General features: G+C 34.0%; 1 protein-coding gene across 1 annotated transcript in view; it reads left to right on the forward strand.

The window, feature by feature from the left end:
* The window catches only part of ADGB (androglobin), a 109,352-nt gene that overhangs the window by 55,996 nt on the left and 33,568 nt on the right, over positions 1–19,788 (forward strand). The window contains exons 16-23 of the mRNA XM_029962717.1: positions 1,302–1,470; positions 3,331–3,394; positions 5,026–5,128; positions 6,165–6,306; positions 8,301–8,415; positions 9,834–10,001; positions 12,024–12,162; positions 17,571–17,702. Coding sequence (XP_029818577.1) covers positions 1,302–1,470; positions 3,331–3,394; positions 5,026–5,128; positions 6,165–6,306; positions 8,301–8,415; positions 9,834–10,001; positions 12,024–12,162; positions 17,571–17,702 — 1,032 coding nt within the window. The remainder of the gene's footprint in view (positions 1–1,301; positions 1,471–3,330; positions 3,395–5,025; positions 5,129–6,164; positions 6,307–8,300; positions 8,416–9,833; positions 10,002–12,023; positions 12,163–17,570; positions 17,703–19,788) is intronic.

The raw sequence follows: 19,788 nt of genomic DNA on the forward strand, positions 1-19,788 counted from the left end.
CACCTGGAGTAAATTTGAAACACATTCCTTTTGAGAACAGTGATATTTTACAAGTACACTAACACATGTAAAAAAAAACCCCTTTCCTGGATAAATGATTGCTTTTCAATATGTCAAGCTTTTGGTTTAGGATTTTCTGTCATTTTATGTTGGTTTTTTGTTTGTGGTTTGTTTGGGTTTCTTCAAAGTTTAAAATATTCTCATTAATCTACTTAGGCTGCTGAAGTCCATTTTGTGCTATTGAGGTCACCAAATCTAATGAAATATTTTTGTAAAAGTAAAGCACATCACTCTTTTTCTGCTCCTCTTCAGAGTAGGAAATCATGAGTTTGCATATTTATTAGAACAAGAAATTTGTCCTAAAACATATAAGTACACTTAATTGTGCTTTGTTGTAAAACAAAAATTCATACAGTTGCACTTATTCTGTGTAGTTGTTACAATAAAGTAGTAGTTTTCTTAAGGTGAAGTGCTTTTCTATGATTTCCAATTGCTTTTGATGCAGATACTGAATCTGATGGAAGTTGTTTGTACTATCACATTATTGCCATGATTATCTGTTGTCTCTTAGAAATCTTGCTGTTCCGGTATTTGTGCAGAGAGATCATGAAACTAAAATACAGGTTAAAAATGGCAAAAGCAGAAAGTGAAATTTCAAATAATCGTGATGGAATTAAGTATGACATTACTGTACAGTGTATACAGGATATGTATGTTTCACAGAGTAAATGCAGAGAAAATGGCATTACAACACAACTTAAAAAGTTATTGAGTGATTACAAAATGTGTCTACATGACATTTCTCTGTTTAATTTTTGGTATGAATCTGACTTTAGTTCTGATTTTCCTACAAGAAAGTTCATGTAATCTAGTGTCCTTCACATTTCTCTGTATTTTTTATTTTCTGTAGGTGGTAAAAATTTTATGATACTGCTCCATCAACCTTTCACTGAATAGGAGCTTTGGAAAAGGGATGTATTTTTCTTTATATAGATGACTTTAGGTTTGCAGAATTCATATATATATGTACATAACAACTCAAATGTTCTAGAGCAGAATATGTGATAGTTTATTGAGGCAGACTACTGAAGCAGTTGCATATGTAAACACTGTATTTCCATACAGAGTTGTTTCAATCACCGTTTGAACTTTTTAGGCTAGTGGGATAGTTTTTGGTTTTGAGCTTGGAGATGTATGGATAATTTCCTGTAATTTTAGGATAATTTTTTTTATAAGAATGATACTTCTTTAATGTGCATATTGTCACTGTATTGGCTCTGTATGTCTTTTTATCTTTCTAGAAGAATTACGTAAGAATATCGGTTTTGCTGCAAAACAAGTGTCAGAAACAGCTGATACTGATATGAAGAACCAGACAGGAGATAAATCAAAGGAAGAAACAGAGTCAGAAAATACTTCTGTTTCCAGGGAAACCTGGATTAGCTTTGAAGACTTCTGTGTTTGTTTCCAGTAAGGAATAGAGAGTTTGGGTTTTATTCCATAAAATATACAATGTAACAATGGTAAAATTCATAACATGACTATATAAAAATTATATCTTAACAGGTCTTCTTTGTAGAACTGTCCTGCCTTTCAGGGTGGTTTCAAGGCTACTTTTCAGACCAGAATTACTGTCCCTGTTGACAGGGAGCCTGTAGCTGCAGCCCTGCTCTTTTCCTTGGGTGTGTCCTCCAGAATACAGTGGAGAACACCAGCAGCAGCTCCATAAAGGATATGTCAGACTGCAGTGGGGGTGGAAGATTGTAGATTGTGGAGTGTGCCAACATTAGGTGCTCACATACCCGACCCAGCAGCCACTGGGCAGACAGTCTGCATCAGAACAACACAATTCTAAAGAAGAAAAAGGTTGTTGAAATCGGTTGCCATTAGATTAGCTTGGTCAACTAGCTGCTTTCTTTCACTCCCTTTTCAATATAATCCAAAGCCATTTATACCTCTGCAGACATAAAAAACGCTGGTGTACTTGTAGCATCATATCTTCAATTTCGGCCTTTAAGATTTAGGAAGACTGGTACAATATATATATACTTTAGAGAATCTAAGATTGCTGAGGGGAGTAATTTTATCGGAGAAAATCCACCCAGGTTTTTTAGTTTGAATTTGTAATTGAGATTTCTTTGTGAAGCTTTTATATTCATAAGTGGGTGTTTTCTTGAGCAGATATTATACTCTGCTCCCCCTCTAAAGGAAAATGTGTAACTTCTATACCAGCTAGCAATACAGGAATACTAGAAGTAAAAGTTTAGGCCTTGCTAAGGTTTGCCTGTTACTTTTAGTTAGTCACAGATACCAGAAGATAGGGCCTTCAGAAAAAAAGCATCATAACCAATGTAATTTCCTTTCAAAGTCTTGCTCACGGTGTCATATGGAGACAATGTGAAATATGAACTTTCTAACTTGTTAGCCAAATGTTAAAGTACTGTTGACATTTTGTAGACCAATATTATTATTAATTAAGGTATAAAGCATTTTTCAGTTTCTTGTTCTTATCTCTAAATAAGTGAGAGTTTATTTTCACAGTGAACTGATAAAGTAGCTGTTAACAAAGCATCTTGATTGATCTTGGAAGAATTTATCTCTCAGAAGAAATTAGGCACCTAATATTTTCATTTTATCAGTCAGTTGAAAGTGTTTTCTTGTCTGACATGCCTACATCTCAGGCAAAGTGAAAATAAGATGAATGTTCATAGTTCATATCAAACTCTGAGAAACAAGAAAAATTTTAGCCACTGTAGGAATTGATACGTCAGCAATGGATCAGGATTCCTGTGATGTTTCTGAGTAACCAAAGCATTAGAGTTCACATCACAATTCCATCCTCAATTAAAGCTGAAGTCATTTATATTGCCTTTGGTGAAATCAAGGTCAGAAAAAATTGTCAGGAGCTACATAGCTTTCTGTAGGTGTGCAAACAGCGCAGAACTGAAAAAGCACATTACTTTAGTATATAAAATAGTTCTTCCTTGCAGTTATACTTTATTATGGTAAGTTTTCAGATGGTAATGGAAGTTTTAGAGTAATATTAGCATGTTACCATTTATAGATTGAAATTGAGCATATTAGTGGCCTGACCTCCAATGGAAAACTATAGAAATGCAGCAAACATAAAAATTAATGTCAGCTGCTTTCTCTGGAGATGAATTCTATTCCCCTTTTGTGAAATGAAAAAATGTTGAACCATTTTTGAGAAATACATGGGAGTCTCATTTATGAAAGTAAAATTAATATGCTATTAAATACACATTTACCTGAAATATATAATTTGTACTGATTATTTTCCTACATAATTCTATTTTGTATTCTCCCTAGGAACCTGTATGTTTTCCACAAGCCACATACATATGCTTATAATTATCAGAAGACAGATTTTAAGGTATATGACTGTATCGTTGGGTTTTTTTAATCTTTGTCGAAGTCTTACAGAAATAGGTAATACATATATCCTGAATGATATTGGTAGATCACATAGAACTGCCGTTACTGAAAAACAATAATGCATTAAGTTTATTGTAGTCAATACAAATACATGTTTGCTAGCAAATATCCAGAAGTATTTCACTGTATTTAAGACAAGGAAAAAATTTTGTGGAGTACTGCAGCACAATAACAAAAAAATGGATTACATAAATAATGCAAGTTGATAGTGAATCAGATCTCCATCCTCTCTTCATTTTGATTTATATCTACCTTATAACAATTCAGTGTCTAATTTGAATTTAATCATGATTCAGCTGCAGAATCTGCCCTTTCATTCTCCTTCGTCTGCCTCTGTCACCTAAAGCCCAAATCACGAGTCTGTTTAGCATAGCCCTCCATTTTCTCTTTAAATGCTAAGGCCTTTAGCTATTTACAGCATCCTGTTGCAGGGGTTAAAAGTACCCTTTAATTACATTGAAATTATGGAATTTCTCTAAACCTGCCATTAGTTCATATTATCAGAAGGTTATTCAACATGCTTGAATATTCTGTTCCGCCTCTAATTTTATAGTGTATCTGAAGTGCAATTGTAGAGTACCAAATGTAAATTCCTGGCATGAAATTTCTGTAAAATCCTGTACTGAGAAGGTTAACTACATGTATTATGCTTCATAATTGTAGTATACCTGCAATTTCACACCTCTCTGTAATCACAAGAAATTTTCCTAATGACTGCACGATATACTTTCACAAGCCATAATCAGCATTAAGACTGTGTAAGCCTGTGTGCTGTTGTGCCAAAAAAACCTAACCTTTTGCTGTAAAACCATTCTAATTTTTTACATTGATACGGATGAGGCATTTACAGCATTAGATAAATTCTGTATGATGCTTAATAAAAGAACATTTTCGTTTATGATAGGAAGATAATAGTACTGGCATCTAGGATCAAATACAAAAAAATGGATTTATATGACTCTGGAAAATCCAGGAAGACATGTATTGTAACGGTTCTGAAGAAAGAAGCTCATTTAGCTTCAGATTTTGAAGAATTTCTAGGAACAGTAGAATCATTCTATAGTTCCTAATATTGGCATAGGAATTATGTAGCAAAGTTGTGAGTGAAAAATTTTGCCTCCTTAAACATTTCTAGAAAAAAAACCATTATGAGAAAGAATCACTCATGTCTACAAATTAAAAAAGTACATATTTCTTTCAAGCTTATTATAATTAATTTCAATCAGAAAGTTGCAGCACAAAAAATTTTTGATCTTCCATTGTTGTTTCGCAAGTGGAACTACTAAATTGAGAATGAATATGAAGAATATTACATAAAAGTAGATATATTCTCATTCAGGTAACTGTTCTGTTTCCTTTTATCTCTGAACATTATAATACCTGCAGCATTAGGCTCTGGGCCTAAATAACATGTCTGAAATTTGGAAGAAGTAGTGACAATTAATTACCTGCTCCTCCTTCTATAGCTAAGGTCACCATATCTGAAATCTTAGCCATACTTTGTATAAGGACAGTTGGACAGTATTCAATGAAAATGAAAGATGAACAAGTGTGTGTTTTTTTATGCAGTTTACTAATGACCAAGTCATCTATTATTTACTTGTGGACAGTCTGATGCCCACTGAAATTATAGTCAGCTTTTCTGCGTTAGTGCACTGGGATGATACTGAAGGTAAGGCCAACACAGAAAAGTACACGTTAATGCTTTAAATATTAAATATTACGTTAAATATGTCTGTGCTGTTGTGTTTGGCTGTTGTGTATTTGGGCACATTTTGAGAGTTTAGTATTAAATAGCCAAATTGATTCTAAGAAATATGCTACTATTCCAGCAATACTTCATTGTTATTTCATATTGATGGTGAATATTTTCATGAAAGGATCCCTCCCTTTACTGTTTATTATGATTTGCTGCAAGCTTTTCATCACTATATTTCTAGTATGGATTTCCTTTTGTTTCTTGGAGTTTCTTTTCTACAAATTCCATTCTTGCAATCTGCTTTATGCCTTAGCTGATCATAATGCCATAAAAACAGCAATATAACCGAAGTATATTTTTGAAATTATTTTTAAACTGGTGCATAGTAAGATCGTAAGTACGTTTAAACTTGGTTTCTTTCAAGATCCAACAACTGGAAAGATTTAAATAAAAATCACTTGTATTTCATGAAAAAAATAGAATGGTATTCAGGAAAGCTAAGTCATGTTATGGTAATTGGCTTAGGTTAGCCGGATATTTAAACACTCAATATGAATGTAATTTTAGTACATCCAGAGTGGCGGAGAGAGAACCAAAAGAAAGCTTAAAAAACCCAGACTGACCATTCAGTTAAAATGAACTATAAGCTATAAATATAAATAAATATAAGTTTTCATGGCTGTTTCTTTCCTTTGCATATGGGCAGAATGGATTTCTATGGAGTTTTACAGTAGTCTGAAATGACTTGGAAGATGTCTGATGTACACATTCTTCTAACACATTCTTTTAACGATTATTTTAAAGCAAATGGCACAAATAAGCTGTATTCTGTGCCACCCACGCATTTTAAGTGACTGGCTTTTTTCTTTGAGTTAGCAAAGCCTAAGTGCAGACTTTACTGGCTGTGAAGTAGCTACAGATTCCATGTTTGTCTTAATTTTATAGTTATTCACCCTCCCAATATTGTGTGGGTTGTGTTTTGTTTTGTTGGTTTTTTTTCTTAATCTAGGAACTAAACAAGAATGTTCTAGTATTTCAAAGGGTGTGCTGACAATTGAACGTTTCTCTTGGAAATCTGTGACTCCTGGAGAACTTGTGTTAAAGATGCATACATCTGCAACCAAAGCTACTGTGTTAAATCTTCCTACTGGGTATGTATGAGGCTTTGTTTTTGTCCTGATGCTTTAGTCCTAAGGCTTGAGATGATCATTTCTTTACACAGTAAGAGTTTATTTTCTAAAACTAAATTTTTGGAATATCAAAATACCTAGGATTTGGTAAGACTACCAAATTACTATGAGTTTACCAAAACTTTCATTCTAACTAGAATGATTTTGAAATGTTCTCTGGAGTAGCAAGAAAAATTTAAGAATTAGTATTTTTTAGTGGGACTGTAAAAGCATGATAATACCATAGGAGAGTTCAATGCTTTTCTTGAAACAGGATTTATGAAACATGACAAGAGAAATCCTAAGGCTATTCATGAAGCCTTGCATATTTTGCTTCCCATTCACATAGCTCTTAATATGATTTATTTCTCTTTGCATGTAACTCTAAATTTTCAATGTAGAGCATTGACTATTTAAATAAAGAAACAGATTAAAAGCAAGAGCTCTTGTTATCTATTAGTTTCTAAAAATGCTTCTGGGCAAACCAGGAAGATGACATCTTCATATCTTGTCATAAGCATAAAGTTGCTGACGCATTCACTGAGGCTTCTACTTTTTGAAAAGTATAGAATCACCAGTTTAATCTCAAAGAGATGAGACAAAATGTATTTTTTGAAAAATCAAGTAAGATTTCAAATAAATAGGCATAGCAAGAAAATACTCCAATATTATAGCATACTGAATTAAACATCTTTAATAGTACTCTTTATTTGTTTTGATTCAGACTAAAACTGGAATAGTTATTTTTATGTTTGTAGGCTAGTTCTGCCTCCACATGTATTTTCCTAATGTAGTTTCCAAAAGTTGCATGCATCTGTCCTGTAGGGAAGCCCAAAAATGTAGATCTTTTTGCACTTGCAAATTTCAAAGCTAACAGAGATACAAGCAGCTCAAATTTATATGCTGCTCCTCTTTGATTCTCTCTACTTCAGGCAGAGCCAGGAGGCTTTCAGTCAGATTTAATTTACAGCAGTTGTGGGAGATGAATGGGTTTATTGACCACTTTCCCATTTCATTCCAAATGAGAATTCGGAACTTGCTAAGCCAGGAAGGCACTCTCTTCCCACTGTCGGTTAGTGGCCAGGGGGCATTTAAATTTCACTTGAAAGAAGATGCAATTAAAAAATGGGAGTGTGTGTGTGGGAGTAGCTCTCCTTTCTTACTCTCACCACTGGATTCCTGGTTAACACTTTGAAGCTACAACCTGGATGAACTTCTGCAGCTAAATGCAATTCTGTAAATGATCTGAGACCATGAGGCTTTGGTATCAGCCAGCTCCTCAAGTATTTCAGTGGGACAGCAAGACAGTGTTGACTAGAGAGAAAAGCATGAATCCCTTGTTTTGTGTAACTGTAACTAGGAATGATTTCTTTTATGATTAGAATCCATTATAGGATACAGTTAGGCAAACAAGAATGAGCTGAGTATATGACATTCAGTCATAAATGAATTTCTGTTGGTAACCTTAGGAGGTTATGATTGGGCAGTTTGGCCTGCAGTTGCTCCATATAATGGTCACTCAGTAGTGTTCATCAAACCTAACACAATTATTTTTCAACTAATTTTTCCTTGTTTTGTCAATGCAAACATGGAAATTTTGACCTAAGTAATACATGACCAGAACACTTGATGACTTCTCTAAGCTTTCTAGAGCAGATATGATTCAAGTGTAGCTAAATATAATCCTGATGAAACAATCTGTTGTTTGTAGCTGTATGAAATAATGAGTATACCTATTTTGCTTAAGAAAATCAAAATAACACCTAAACAAATAAAAATAAAATAATAGTGACTTCTCTGACTTCACCTACTCCCTACATTTGGAGGTTCTTGAAAAGAAAGGAGTTAGACATGTCGAATTTTGAAGCACAAGGACATCTAGAAAAGGATTTCAGTATTACCAAATGCAGAAAAGAAAAGCTTAATAATTGCTGTAATTAAAAGAAAAAAGTTAATTTACTTTTTCTTGAATGTAGGAAACACATATTACTCTTCACAGTAAGTTCTCCCATAGGGCACCACATTCATCTGTGTACCATGGTGCCATGTGTCTTTGGAGAAGAGGATGATGTGCTGCCAGCTCTTGAAAAGGTATGCATAATAAAAATGAGTCAAGATTGTGATAACAGTATTTCAGACTATTAATTAGTTTTAAAGTGAAGTAATATTGGATTTTCATTTAGAGTCACTATGTTTAATGGTATAATATTAGTTTCAATATTAAATGGATAAGGGCATAAAATTTGCAAAAATTATCTTACTTGTAAGTTAGCATTGGGCAGTATTGTGGTTTACATAGAACAGCAGCACAAAATGTTAAAAATACTCATGCATGTGTCTGAGGTACTCATATAGCTCACTTTTTGGGGTATGTGATAAAATACATACACATATTATAATTAATAAGCAAAACCACCTACCTATTAAAATAAATTGTCACATCAATAAAGTTAGTTTTTTCCCATGAGCTCACATATTACTTACTGGGTCCCAGAGCAGCTTTTATATCTAAAATGAGCAATTTAATCAAGTAACTTTACATAGCTGAGATAAGAGGCCCAGGAGAGCAATTACTACAGCTTTACTTCTTCTTTGTCTACAATCCAGACAGATATCACTGTCATCCATATTTTCAAAATTTCTTTGGCAAGCAGTAAGCCCAAATATTTTTCATGGGCACTGAGGGGAGGGAATATAGTTTCTAGCTAACAGTTTTGCTAAAATATTTTAAAAGGTGAGTGTGACAACAAATTTACATAGCAGTGTAGATTCAGGGTCCTAATAATAGGGCACTAAAGCACATTTATGACATTTATTTTAGCAAGGAAGTTTAAATATAAGAAGTCAGACCATTAAAAATATCTTGTGGCTGTACTAATCCCTTGCCTTCAATTTCCGGATGAAAAGCTCTTTGTTGTCAAGAAAATAAAGCAGAATCTTATCCTTGGATCTTCTCTGCATTTCCTTTTAAAGACAGCATTTTCTGTACAAAGTGTCATTTGCAGGAAAGTATCCATATTCTTGCACAGAAATCCTGATGAATATTAAAGATGCTTTAGGCAGCATGTATTCCGTCATTGTTTTCAGGGGGACATGAATACTAATTTGTACTTTTATAACAGAAGATGCTGAGCATTTCAGCTAGCAAAGTCATATTATCACTGCAGTAGAAAGTCTCTGTATGCATCTTATTTTTGTTTAAATTTTCTAGGAGTATTGATACAGGAAAAATAAAACAGTTAATAGATACATGTTATGATGTCTGTTATAGTGTTGTAACGTTTTAATTTCAGCAGCTAAAATCAGTGAAAATTTTGTATGCTTTTGAATACCAGAGACCTAATTGATTTTTTTAGTTTATAAAATTAATAACAATTCCTTGGATTTAGAAAAGTTTTGTACTTCTTTGCAGGAAGAAAGCTTGTATGCTGTCACAGCCTAGAAAGAAAACAAACAAAAATTTTAAAGGGATCTTTCTAACAGTGGTTGGGTTTATTCTCTCTCCCCAGGAGAGCTCTCGGTTTACAGAACAGGCTGTCACTATCCTGAAAGCTGTTGGAAATGTGATAAATAATTACAGCAGTAAGGATGAGCTTTCTAAAGCCTTGGAGGAATTGGAACTAACTCTCTGTCCTCCTGGCATCCATGGTACTGGAATGGCTGAAGAACTCTACAAGGTGAACAAACAATTTTAATAAGCATGTTAAACATTTTAATAAACATTAAAAGCTACAGAAGCTGGATAACGGCTTAACATTGTCATTACCCTCTTCAAAACAATGACTATGCATTTCAAAAGGACCACCTGCATGCTCTGAATGGCGTATTTGTTATAAAGTGTAAGCCCAAATAACATTACTTGCAACTGTATGATAATTTTCTTCTTTTAATAAGAACAAATTTCAATATGCGCAGAGCAGCACATTCTAAATCAAGTCTATTTTTGTCAATCTAGTTTAGCATACTTTGGGGCAGAAAGCATAAGGGGTCTTTATATTTTGGATTTAAAAGACTCTCCCTGAAATTTGGAAAAGCCGGAATGGTTCTTTTCTGTGTCTAACGTTAATGGAACAGAAAAACAATATTACAGCTTATATTACTGTAGGCAGTAATGAGGTTTTTTCACTCATAGTATTTTTAGGTGTTTTTCTTTCTTTCTTGAAACTGCAAAATTCTTATTTCACTTTTCTGCTTTGTATGTGTGATAAATTAAAGGGTCTTTTAGGTACATGATGAAAATGTTACACTTTTCAGTAGATCTCTATCCTATGGGTTTTCAATATTATAAAAGATTGCAAAAAATAAATTTTTATAAAGGACATGCTAATTTTTATTTGTATGCAAACATTGATAATACTGTTATCAAATTATAACTTGATAACAATCATTAGAACTTGATTGTTCTACAGTCAGTACTTTATATATTCCACATTCATTTACTTTCATCACAGCTCATGTAGCTTAGACTGTGTATTTTAGAATATTGAATAGAAGAAGGAGTTTAGTATTTTTATAATCACTGATATTAAATTTAGAACACCTAAGCCAGTGCTTTTATATGTTCGCTTGACACCGTGCTCAAACTCAGCAAAACAACAGAATCGAGAAAGAATGATTCCAGGTGCAACACTCAGGAAAGAGGTCGTTTTCATGCCAAGTCCACCAGAAAAGAAAATTGATTTGAACTCTCTGGAATGGAAAATACAAATTTTAAATGCATATGCTTACATGAAATTCGTGTAAAACTTAGAGACCTTAACAAAAATTCAGTAGTCATGAACACACATATTCCTCTCTCACCCTCTAAGACCAATGTATAACTGAAAAAGAACAAAAAACCAGAAATTGGATAAATGAGAGGCACTGAACTGACAGTGATTCAAGACTGAAAATATGGAAATTATCTATCTTTAACACAAACAATGAAAAACTACTCTGAATGTAAGAATGAATGTAGTAGATTCTTCACCAGTCTTAAATATTAAAAAGAAAAGATGAGTTTATTAATAATAAAATACATAAAATGTTTCCAGAAAGCAGAAGAATCCAAAATTAAGGGCAATGAAAAAAAGAAATTATATCTTTTCCATTAAGTTATTACTCTGTTCTTCAACTCAGATTATGAAACAAGTTTTGAAAAACACACTCTAAATTTTCTATCTATTATAAGGAGGGAAAATAAAAAAAAAATAAAAGAAGAGACTGGATTTCTGCTCTTTAAAGAGCATCAATATGTCAAGAATAAAAATAGAGCCAAATCCTTCTCTGTGGTGTCACCTCCTAATCTAGTAAGCATGTCCATTCAGTTATCAGTCTCTGCTTTGAAACCTCAAGTCATGAATGCGAGCTGTCATGATAATAATTATAATATGTTCTTCTGTCCTCTGGTATAAGGCCACCAATCTACTACACATAAGCCATTAAGATATTTTGGGTAATAAACACACTGAAGAATAAGTCCTATTTTTAGTAAGCCAGACATGACACAGGTTTTCTTTTGATTTTTGGCTTGAAGCATTGTAGTCCTACAGCTGGGACTAATTTTCAGATACTTTATTTTTGTAGACGAAGTTTAAGACTTCATTTTTACATGATAAAAGAAAAGAGCTAAACAGTATTTGAAACAATAATGAGAAGCAATATAAATAGCTTTTAAAAATTAATAATTCTTTAAATGCTTTTCCTCATTTTGATTTTAGGTTTTCAATATTGCATTCTGGTGTTTGATCAATTATGTAATAGACGAGAAGACTCCCTACAGATATAAACTTGCCTTCAGGTCTTTCACTTTGGATTTTGAAGACTTTAAGATTTCTGGGGATGACCCTGTATTTTCAGGTACTGTACTGGTATTGCTAATCACTTCAAATATGTCTGCTTGTTCTTATTTTTGAGGAAGCCAGCTCTTCACTAAGCTTGTTTTTTCTTGCCTAAGTAGGCACAATTCATTTTTTAGCCAAAGACTTCTACTGTTGACAGCACATCTGAGACTCATCTCAGAATAGAAATGATCCTTTTCTTTCTTCCAGAAAGTCTGTTTAGCCTTTGTTAATTTATGAAATTGCCCTGAGTCTTCCCTAGCTTGCATTTGCTAGTATTGACAAACATTAACAAACATCTACAGGTGCATTTTTTACCTGAGGTACTGCAGATCATTACTTTTGTTCAAATCACCATTTGAAAAGATCTTAAATGCATATATTATTCACAAAATGAGAGTGAAGGAGGACTGAAGTTAGTACCTTTGTTGAAAGTTTCTTAGTTATGGGTTGAGGATTTTTTGTTTGTTTCTTCTTGCTTGCTTGCTTACTTACTTGCTTGTTTTTTAAGCTTATTATTTGGGAAATTGTATTGGCTGGCTAGTTAGCTGGCTAATCACAGTGTGGAACTGGCTACAGCACCATCTACCTCTTCTCCAGCCTGTGATTAGGGTATGTTGTGTACCCAAACATACTGTGAGAGATGCCACTGGAAGGCCAACTTATTTATTGCAAGTAGGGATAATTCTCTTCCTGCAGGTTTTTTGCTTCATTTTGTATGCAGGCTGGAGGCATTATATATTAAGTTTGCCTGGCAACCAAATATATGGCTCTTTTCCATTTTAAAACTTACTTTTCAGTCCGTGTAACTTTTTTATCTGTTGATATTAACATTTAATAATAAAAGCTTTACGTATATGGTTTCATGCTACAACAAAACAAGGATTTATCTGAAAAATTGATCACCATTTGAAGGCCTTTCAGAGGGACTTAGCTTTTCCTTCTTCTCTTATGAACTTACAGAATAAAGTGTTTCTACATGGTGAATAATCAACTTTCTTTTGATTATTCATTTTATTCTAGAAAATCAGTATAAAAAAAGAAATTAAAATTTACACAAAAATCTTTACTGACACAACGATGTAATGCTCTTATTCTTTTAAGAAAGCACATATACTTGTCTCTCTTTACTGGGGACTTTCCTCCAAAACCCTCTCTTCTGAAGATTATTCTTCTGTGAGACATCAGGTATTTTGAAGGGAATTGCATCCCATGGCAAGAGTATAAGTTATAAGGGTCAGCGTATTGGCATTTGTCACACCACTTGAAGTAAACAACACCTGTCACATTTTTTCAAGATGACTGTGCTACTGATTTCTGTATTCCAAAAAAAAAAACCTTAAACACTTGTCAGCAATAAAAGAGAAGACATTTTAAAAATAGATTTGAATAATTAGCACAGTTGACAGGTTGTAACAAAGACCTCATATATTTTACTAAAATATGAGATCCACTGTGATAGAATATTTTTTAGGATTTGGGCAGTGAATCAAAAAAGTGTAATGAATGTATGGAGGAAGAAAGTTCTGTTTCAGTTTTCTTTCCTCCAGTATCCAGTGTATCCTTTAAATGTGTTTGCTTTTACAGAATTAAATAGGAAAATATTCCTATTGGACTGCAAAGTTAATTGTTTCCCTTTGGTTTTATAGACATTGTACATTTTTCACTTTTATTAATGTTTGCTCTGCTTAATAAAGGCTGCATTGGAGTAAGTGTATGATTTTGTTCAGATTCCATCCAGAAACCTAAAGAAATAAAGCATATAAATCAAGTGAAAAAGTCAAGTTAAAATAGGTAGATATCAGGAAAAAAAGGTGAGGAATGCATTGTAGGAACACCTAGAAGGATTGGCATCACCTGATTTGCTTGGCCTATTAGCACTGCTGCACTGTCAGGATAGTTGCTCAGATCTTGTTAAGACTTTAATTGTGACCTTTTGGAACCTAACAGACATCAGTGCAAACTACTATAACAGAGGACTGAAATATTCTTGTTGTCTATGTCTGAGAGTATATATTTATTTATTTTTTTTAATTTTATATTAGCGTATTCAGTTTGCACTGTGTGCTGAATTAATCTCAAGATTTACCAAGGGCAGGGATATTGTGATGTACTGCAGTTAGCGGTCATGTCTGGTGAGGTTTCTGAGAAGCCATCTGAAAATGATCTAGTGGCATTTATTTATCTGCCAAATATCATCCATCCCCATGGAGCAATTCACACAGGAGCCACAAGAAACAAGTGGAAGATGGTGCTGTGTAAACATATGAAAAAGAGATGGAAATTTCTGAACTGAGTGCTTCTCCATGGCATGGCTCTTCTATGGTCTTGTGGGAAGAGAGTGGATAAAGGGGCCCTGCAGAACTTTGGGCAGTCGTGAAATGCTGAATTTGTAGAGGTATGTGATTCCTCCTGGGAAAGGAAGTGTATCAGGATGATGCCACACAAGAGATAGACTTAATGGCTCAATACTGCTTGCCTGCTCTCTGTTGCACATGTTCTTTGTTTACCTTGTCCTGGTTGCTTTGTGCCCAACAGTGAGCCAGCTCAGTTCATTAACTCACTGGAGGTCTGCAGCACTGATTTTCAAGAGTCTCAAACACCTGACAGTCATTTAGGCATATTTCAAAGGCAACATTTCTTTCTTATGGATAAATTCCAACTTTGAAGTTGGAAGTGGAATACCCTTTGTGTACAGTTCTTTTAAAACATTCTTGTATGAAGTTTTACCTAGAAGTCAAGTTGTTTGCTATAAGCTTATCCCAGCTGTGTAAACCATAGTTGAGAAGTTCTGTTCCTGTTTAGTTCTTTTCCAGAATATGCTTCTCTTTCCTCCAGGAACATAGGTTAAGATCAGTGGTCATACAGTTGTTGTGTGACTGAAGAGAGAATTTGAACATTTGTTTCTTCTTGCACTTTGGATTTGAACTTGAGTTCCAGTAAAGGGTGAAGGAAAGTTTGGCATTATTTGGTTGAATATGTAAAGTGTCTGTTGAGTACATGCAAAACACACCTTTTAAAAAAAAGTCATGGTTACATTGCCTATAAGAAAACTGCAGCTGATTTTATAGTGAACAAAGTCTTGCAAGGCTGCTTTGAAAATTTCAGTTTATTATTAGAAGGGGTGTCTTCTGATTAATAGCGATGATATGCCAGAAATTTTTGATGAATCAGTTTTCAGTCATAATGTCAAATTTGAAGTGTTCACTAGTTAATATTGGTTGATTTAAAGCATGTCACAGTAACACATTTCTCTACTTATAAGACAAGATATTAAGAAATGTTAAGTAAAAAAAACCTTTAAAGATCAAAATATTTAATGTAGACCTCATTACTTTGACTTGAATGTTACAAAGAAAAATGTTTTGGTTCTTCTGACATTGTATTAAAGTTAGAACAAAATAGAAACTCCTTAGGAATGTATACTTCCAAAAGACATTCAGCATTTTTGTTTTTCAGCCTGTTCTAGGGTAACTTTTTACTGTTTCTTTGAATAGAATTCATTTCTGTTTGACACTTCATCCAAAATTTTTATATTTGTGTATTCAGAAACAGTTTAGTATATAACTAAGTGACTGCATATCCATATATTTTTTAGCCTCACAAATGAAATGTTTTATTTCTAGATACATACATATTTATTTCTAGTTGTGGAGTCCACTTGCCATCCTTAGTGGATAAACTTTAAAGCATGGTCATAGGGCAACACCACACCAATGCTTCCTGTGTGTAATTTTATATATTAGGATCTCCTTACTTATTTAGTCAATATGTGTATATGCATGTTCATATAAAAAGTATACAACTTCTACTTTATAATATATTATTTTACCTTATATGAGGAATGTAGGCTCTGCAGCAAAGGTCATTCTTCTGGGCTAAAACAAATGCTGAAAATTGAAGTCTATTTCCTTTCCTTGAAAACAAGTATTAGTGGAGTCAAAAGCCATTTTACCACTGTCTTTTTAATTATAAAATAGACAAGCTTGTAGATTCATTTTGAAATGTATTACGTTGATGAATAAATGGTAGAAGATAAGAGCCAAAATCTTCTAGAGATACACAGACAGGACACATCTTAGAACATGTTAAATTCCAGTTGGATATTAGGAAAACATTTTTATTAAAGAGGCTAGTCAAAAGTTGGAAGAGAATGCCCAGTGAAGTTATGGAGTCTCCATGGTTATGAAAGTATTAAAAAATGGACTGGACATTTACTCTAAATTGATCCTGGTTTGGATGTGGAATTGGACCAGATGACCTTCAGTGATCCACTCCAGCCCTTGTTATTCTGTGATTATATGCTGTTTTATAAAAGTGGTTTTGCCATTCATACTGTTGAGTTCTAATCTGTTTTCTATTGAAGTAGGTTTGTGTAATCTTTCAGAGTCACCAAGTATTAAAGGGGCTTTCTGGAGTTTGGGAATGCAACATTGATGAGAAAGAGTGGCTGGGAACACATCCAGATTTAACAGTATTCAATAGAAGAGATTAGATTGAAGTGTGTGATCTGGCTGATGAAGGCAATATCTTTTCTTAAGCTAGTTGATTTGTCTTCAATGTTGTCTACAGTTTTCATGCAGTTTCCTCTCTTCTCCTTTTTGTTTGTTGGTACTTCCTTTTGCAGAACTGTTTCCTTCCTATCATGCTGCGTTGCTTCTCTTGTTCCATATCTATGCAGTTCCAAACTGGTCCCCTGGCACTGGCTCCTTGTAGTGTTGTTCCCCACACCCTCTTCCTAAACCTGAGTGGTAATGACTCCCAGGATCCTGATTCTAGGCAAGGATGCCTTCAAAGAGCTCATTACTAACCTGTCAGAATTTACTAATTTCTGTTCCACTGCAAAACTTCTTAGTAACAGAAAGTCAGAGAAGTGAACTCTCCCTTTATGACAGATCTTATCCTTATTCCATGTCTTCTTAGTGAAGGCAGAATAAAATGTTTTGAACAACACCGGTGTTTAAATTATTACTTAATAAAATTATCAGTTTGAGAGAGAGAAGAACTTAAAATTTTGTGAAGCTCTTTTAAACTGTGTTTACAGTCAGGTTTTAATGTATCAAAACCTTTTGGTTCATGTTTAGAAGGATATTTTAAAATTACATTAGGAGACAATTTTAAAAAATGCACTGCAATAGCTGGCAATAAAGAGAAGAATTAAGTGATTTGGTATTTGGGATTACTGATTGCATTTTGACTTTGTGTGATTATACAGTATATTTTCTGCAATTTTATCATGATAAAACCAAGATTTTAAGAGCAATATTTTTTTGTCTTAAAAGTTTTATGCTGAAACCACACTGTTTCTGAGTTACAGCTCTCTTGGCCTTTTGTGTTTATTTGGTTTTTATTATTATTTTTAATTCATTATAAGCAGCTGTAGGACTTCCAGTGTTGTAGATGTTGGTCGTTCTCCCCTTCTTTCAGAGAGCAGTGAGCAGAATCTTGGTAGTTGGCAGGACCGAACTCCCACATCTGAAGAACAAGCAGCAGCTCTCAAAATTCAAGCCATCTGGAGAGGGTCCTATGTTAGGACAGTACTGAAGAGCAGAATACCAGGTGTGTCGTTTAAAAATGCCTTTCAAAAATGTTTCATACTTTATCTTATTCAAATCAAAGGATCACAGAATATACAAAGTTGGAAGGGACCCACAAGGATCCATCAAGTCCAGTTCCTGGCCCTGCAAAGTCAGGAGAGTATCGTCCAAACACTTCTTGAACTCTGCCAGGCTTGGTGCTGTGACCACTTCCCTGAGGAGCCTGTTCCAGAGCCCATCCACTCCCTGGTTGAAGAACCCTTTTCTAATATCTAACCTAAACCTCCACTGACACAACTTAATGCCATTCCCTTGGGTGTCACTGATTACCAGAGATCAGTCCTGTAAGGATTTTTTGACTTATTAACATCTAGTTAAAATTAACTGAAATGCAGTAAACATAGTTCTATTAAGTATACCTAACCACTCAGCACATACGGTATTAAAAAGTAGAGGAAAGATACACTACCCCAGCTAGATATGCATAAATATTAAACCAGATTTTACATTCATGTAGATTTAACTCAGAGCTGGGCAATGTTGGGTTTTTTTTTCTGGAAATATAAAGGAAATCATACAAGAATGTGAGCCTCATAATGGATAATAAGTGGAACACACACAGTCTCAAAGGCTGATACTTTGCTCAAAAGATACTATTCCTGATACTATCTTTCTTTCTTATGTATATAGATAGAGGAATCTTACATAGCAGTTCAAGACTTGTAGTACATTTCCTATTCAACAATTCTATTATCACATCTTAAATATTGTGTCCAAATGAAGTGTCCACAGTCCAAGACAAAAGACAGGTAGATAACAGCTGTAGAATTCTGAGTAGAGTTGTAAGGATCAGGATTAAAGAGGGACCTTGTAATTGCAGGTTGTTAGTTTGTAATTTCAGAAAGACAAGATAAAGAAAGACTTCACTATAATCTTTAAGTACCCATTTGAGTAAGGGAATTTGATAGCAATAGGGTCTTTATCCTGAGATCCAAAGGCTGAACAAGAAGATCTTTAGTCTGAGATTCAAAGATTGTGACTTGAAACCTGACACATTCAAGTTAGAAGTAGCAGCATTTATTTTTAAAAGAATGAGGTATTTATTGGAATAAACCCAAATTTGTGCTGTAGTACTGAAAAATGTTAAAATCAAACAGATGCTCATCAAATTAAAAATTAATCATTTATTTATGACATTAATATGTTAGCAGGACTGTTACACAGAGAGTTAGATCATAGTGATTCCTTTTAGCCTTACAGTATAGGAATGCCTAAGGATCATGACAAAGAAAACTGCTCCATTGTAAGATATACATTGCCTCCTCAGTAAGTAGTTGTCATTCTGCTGAAAGCTCCTTCTTCAATTACCATAATTGCTGGGGCTCTTTCACCCATACATTTACATGTACCAAATGGTCTCTTCTACCTTTTACACCTTCATCTCCTTATCTGTAAATCTGGTGTTGCCTCTTTCACCTGTAGGCAAGTCTTGCCTAATCTTTCTTACTAAGTAGTCTACTGCCTTTCTATATTTGTTTTTGAAGTGCCATGCAAATTAGGAATTTCCCTAAACTTTCACTAGTATTATTAATCCATACAAATCCTAGAGCCCAGAAGCTGTTCTTCTGAAGTTTAGATTTTAGATGTTTTGTCATTTGAGCACTATATTAGTATACCAACTCTTTTCCTCATTTGCCTATAATATCTTTCTTAACTTATTTGTTACCTTTAATTCTGGTATTATTTTTATGGTCCTATACTGTGGGCTTTTTTTCAATCATACTATATTTCTCCTCCTTTCCCTCCATTATCTATAATTTTTTTCTCTCTTATTTGTCATTACAGTGAAGTGTTACTATTCTTGCCCCTCTTTTTTTTGTTGTTTTGTTTTAGTTTTCCCTTCTCTTTCCATTGCTAGTTGCTTATGCAATAAAGGAGGATTTCACCTAAGTCTTGACAAGTCAGACAACAGGTCCAGACTAGTTGCCTAGTCTTCATCTGTGTTCTGTGAATAGAAGTAGACACCTTGAGATGACAACACATCCTGTCATCTGAGAGGTATCCAACATGGGTGGGATTAATTACCTGCTGGAGCTGCCCAATTCTTT

This window comes from Manacus vitellinus, unplaced genomic scaffold (assembly GCF_001715985.3).
Source record: "Manacus vitellinus isolate BGI_N305 unplaced genomic scaffold, ASM171598v3 scaffold_4_pilon, whole genome shotgun sequence".
Lineage (NCBI taxonomy): Eukaryota > Metazoa > Chordata > Aves > Passeriformes > Pipridae > Manacus > Manacus vitellinus.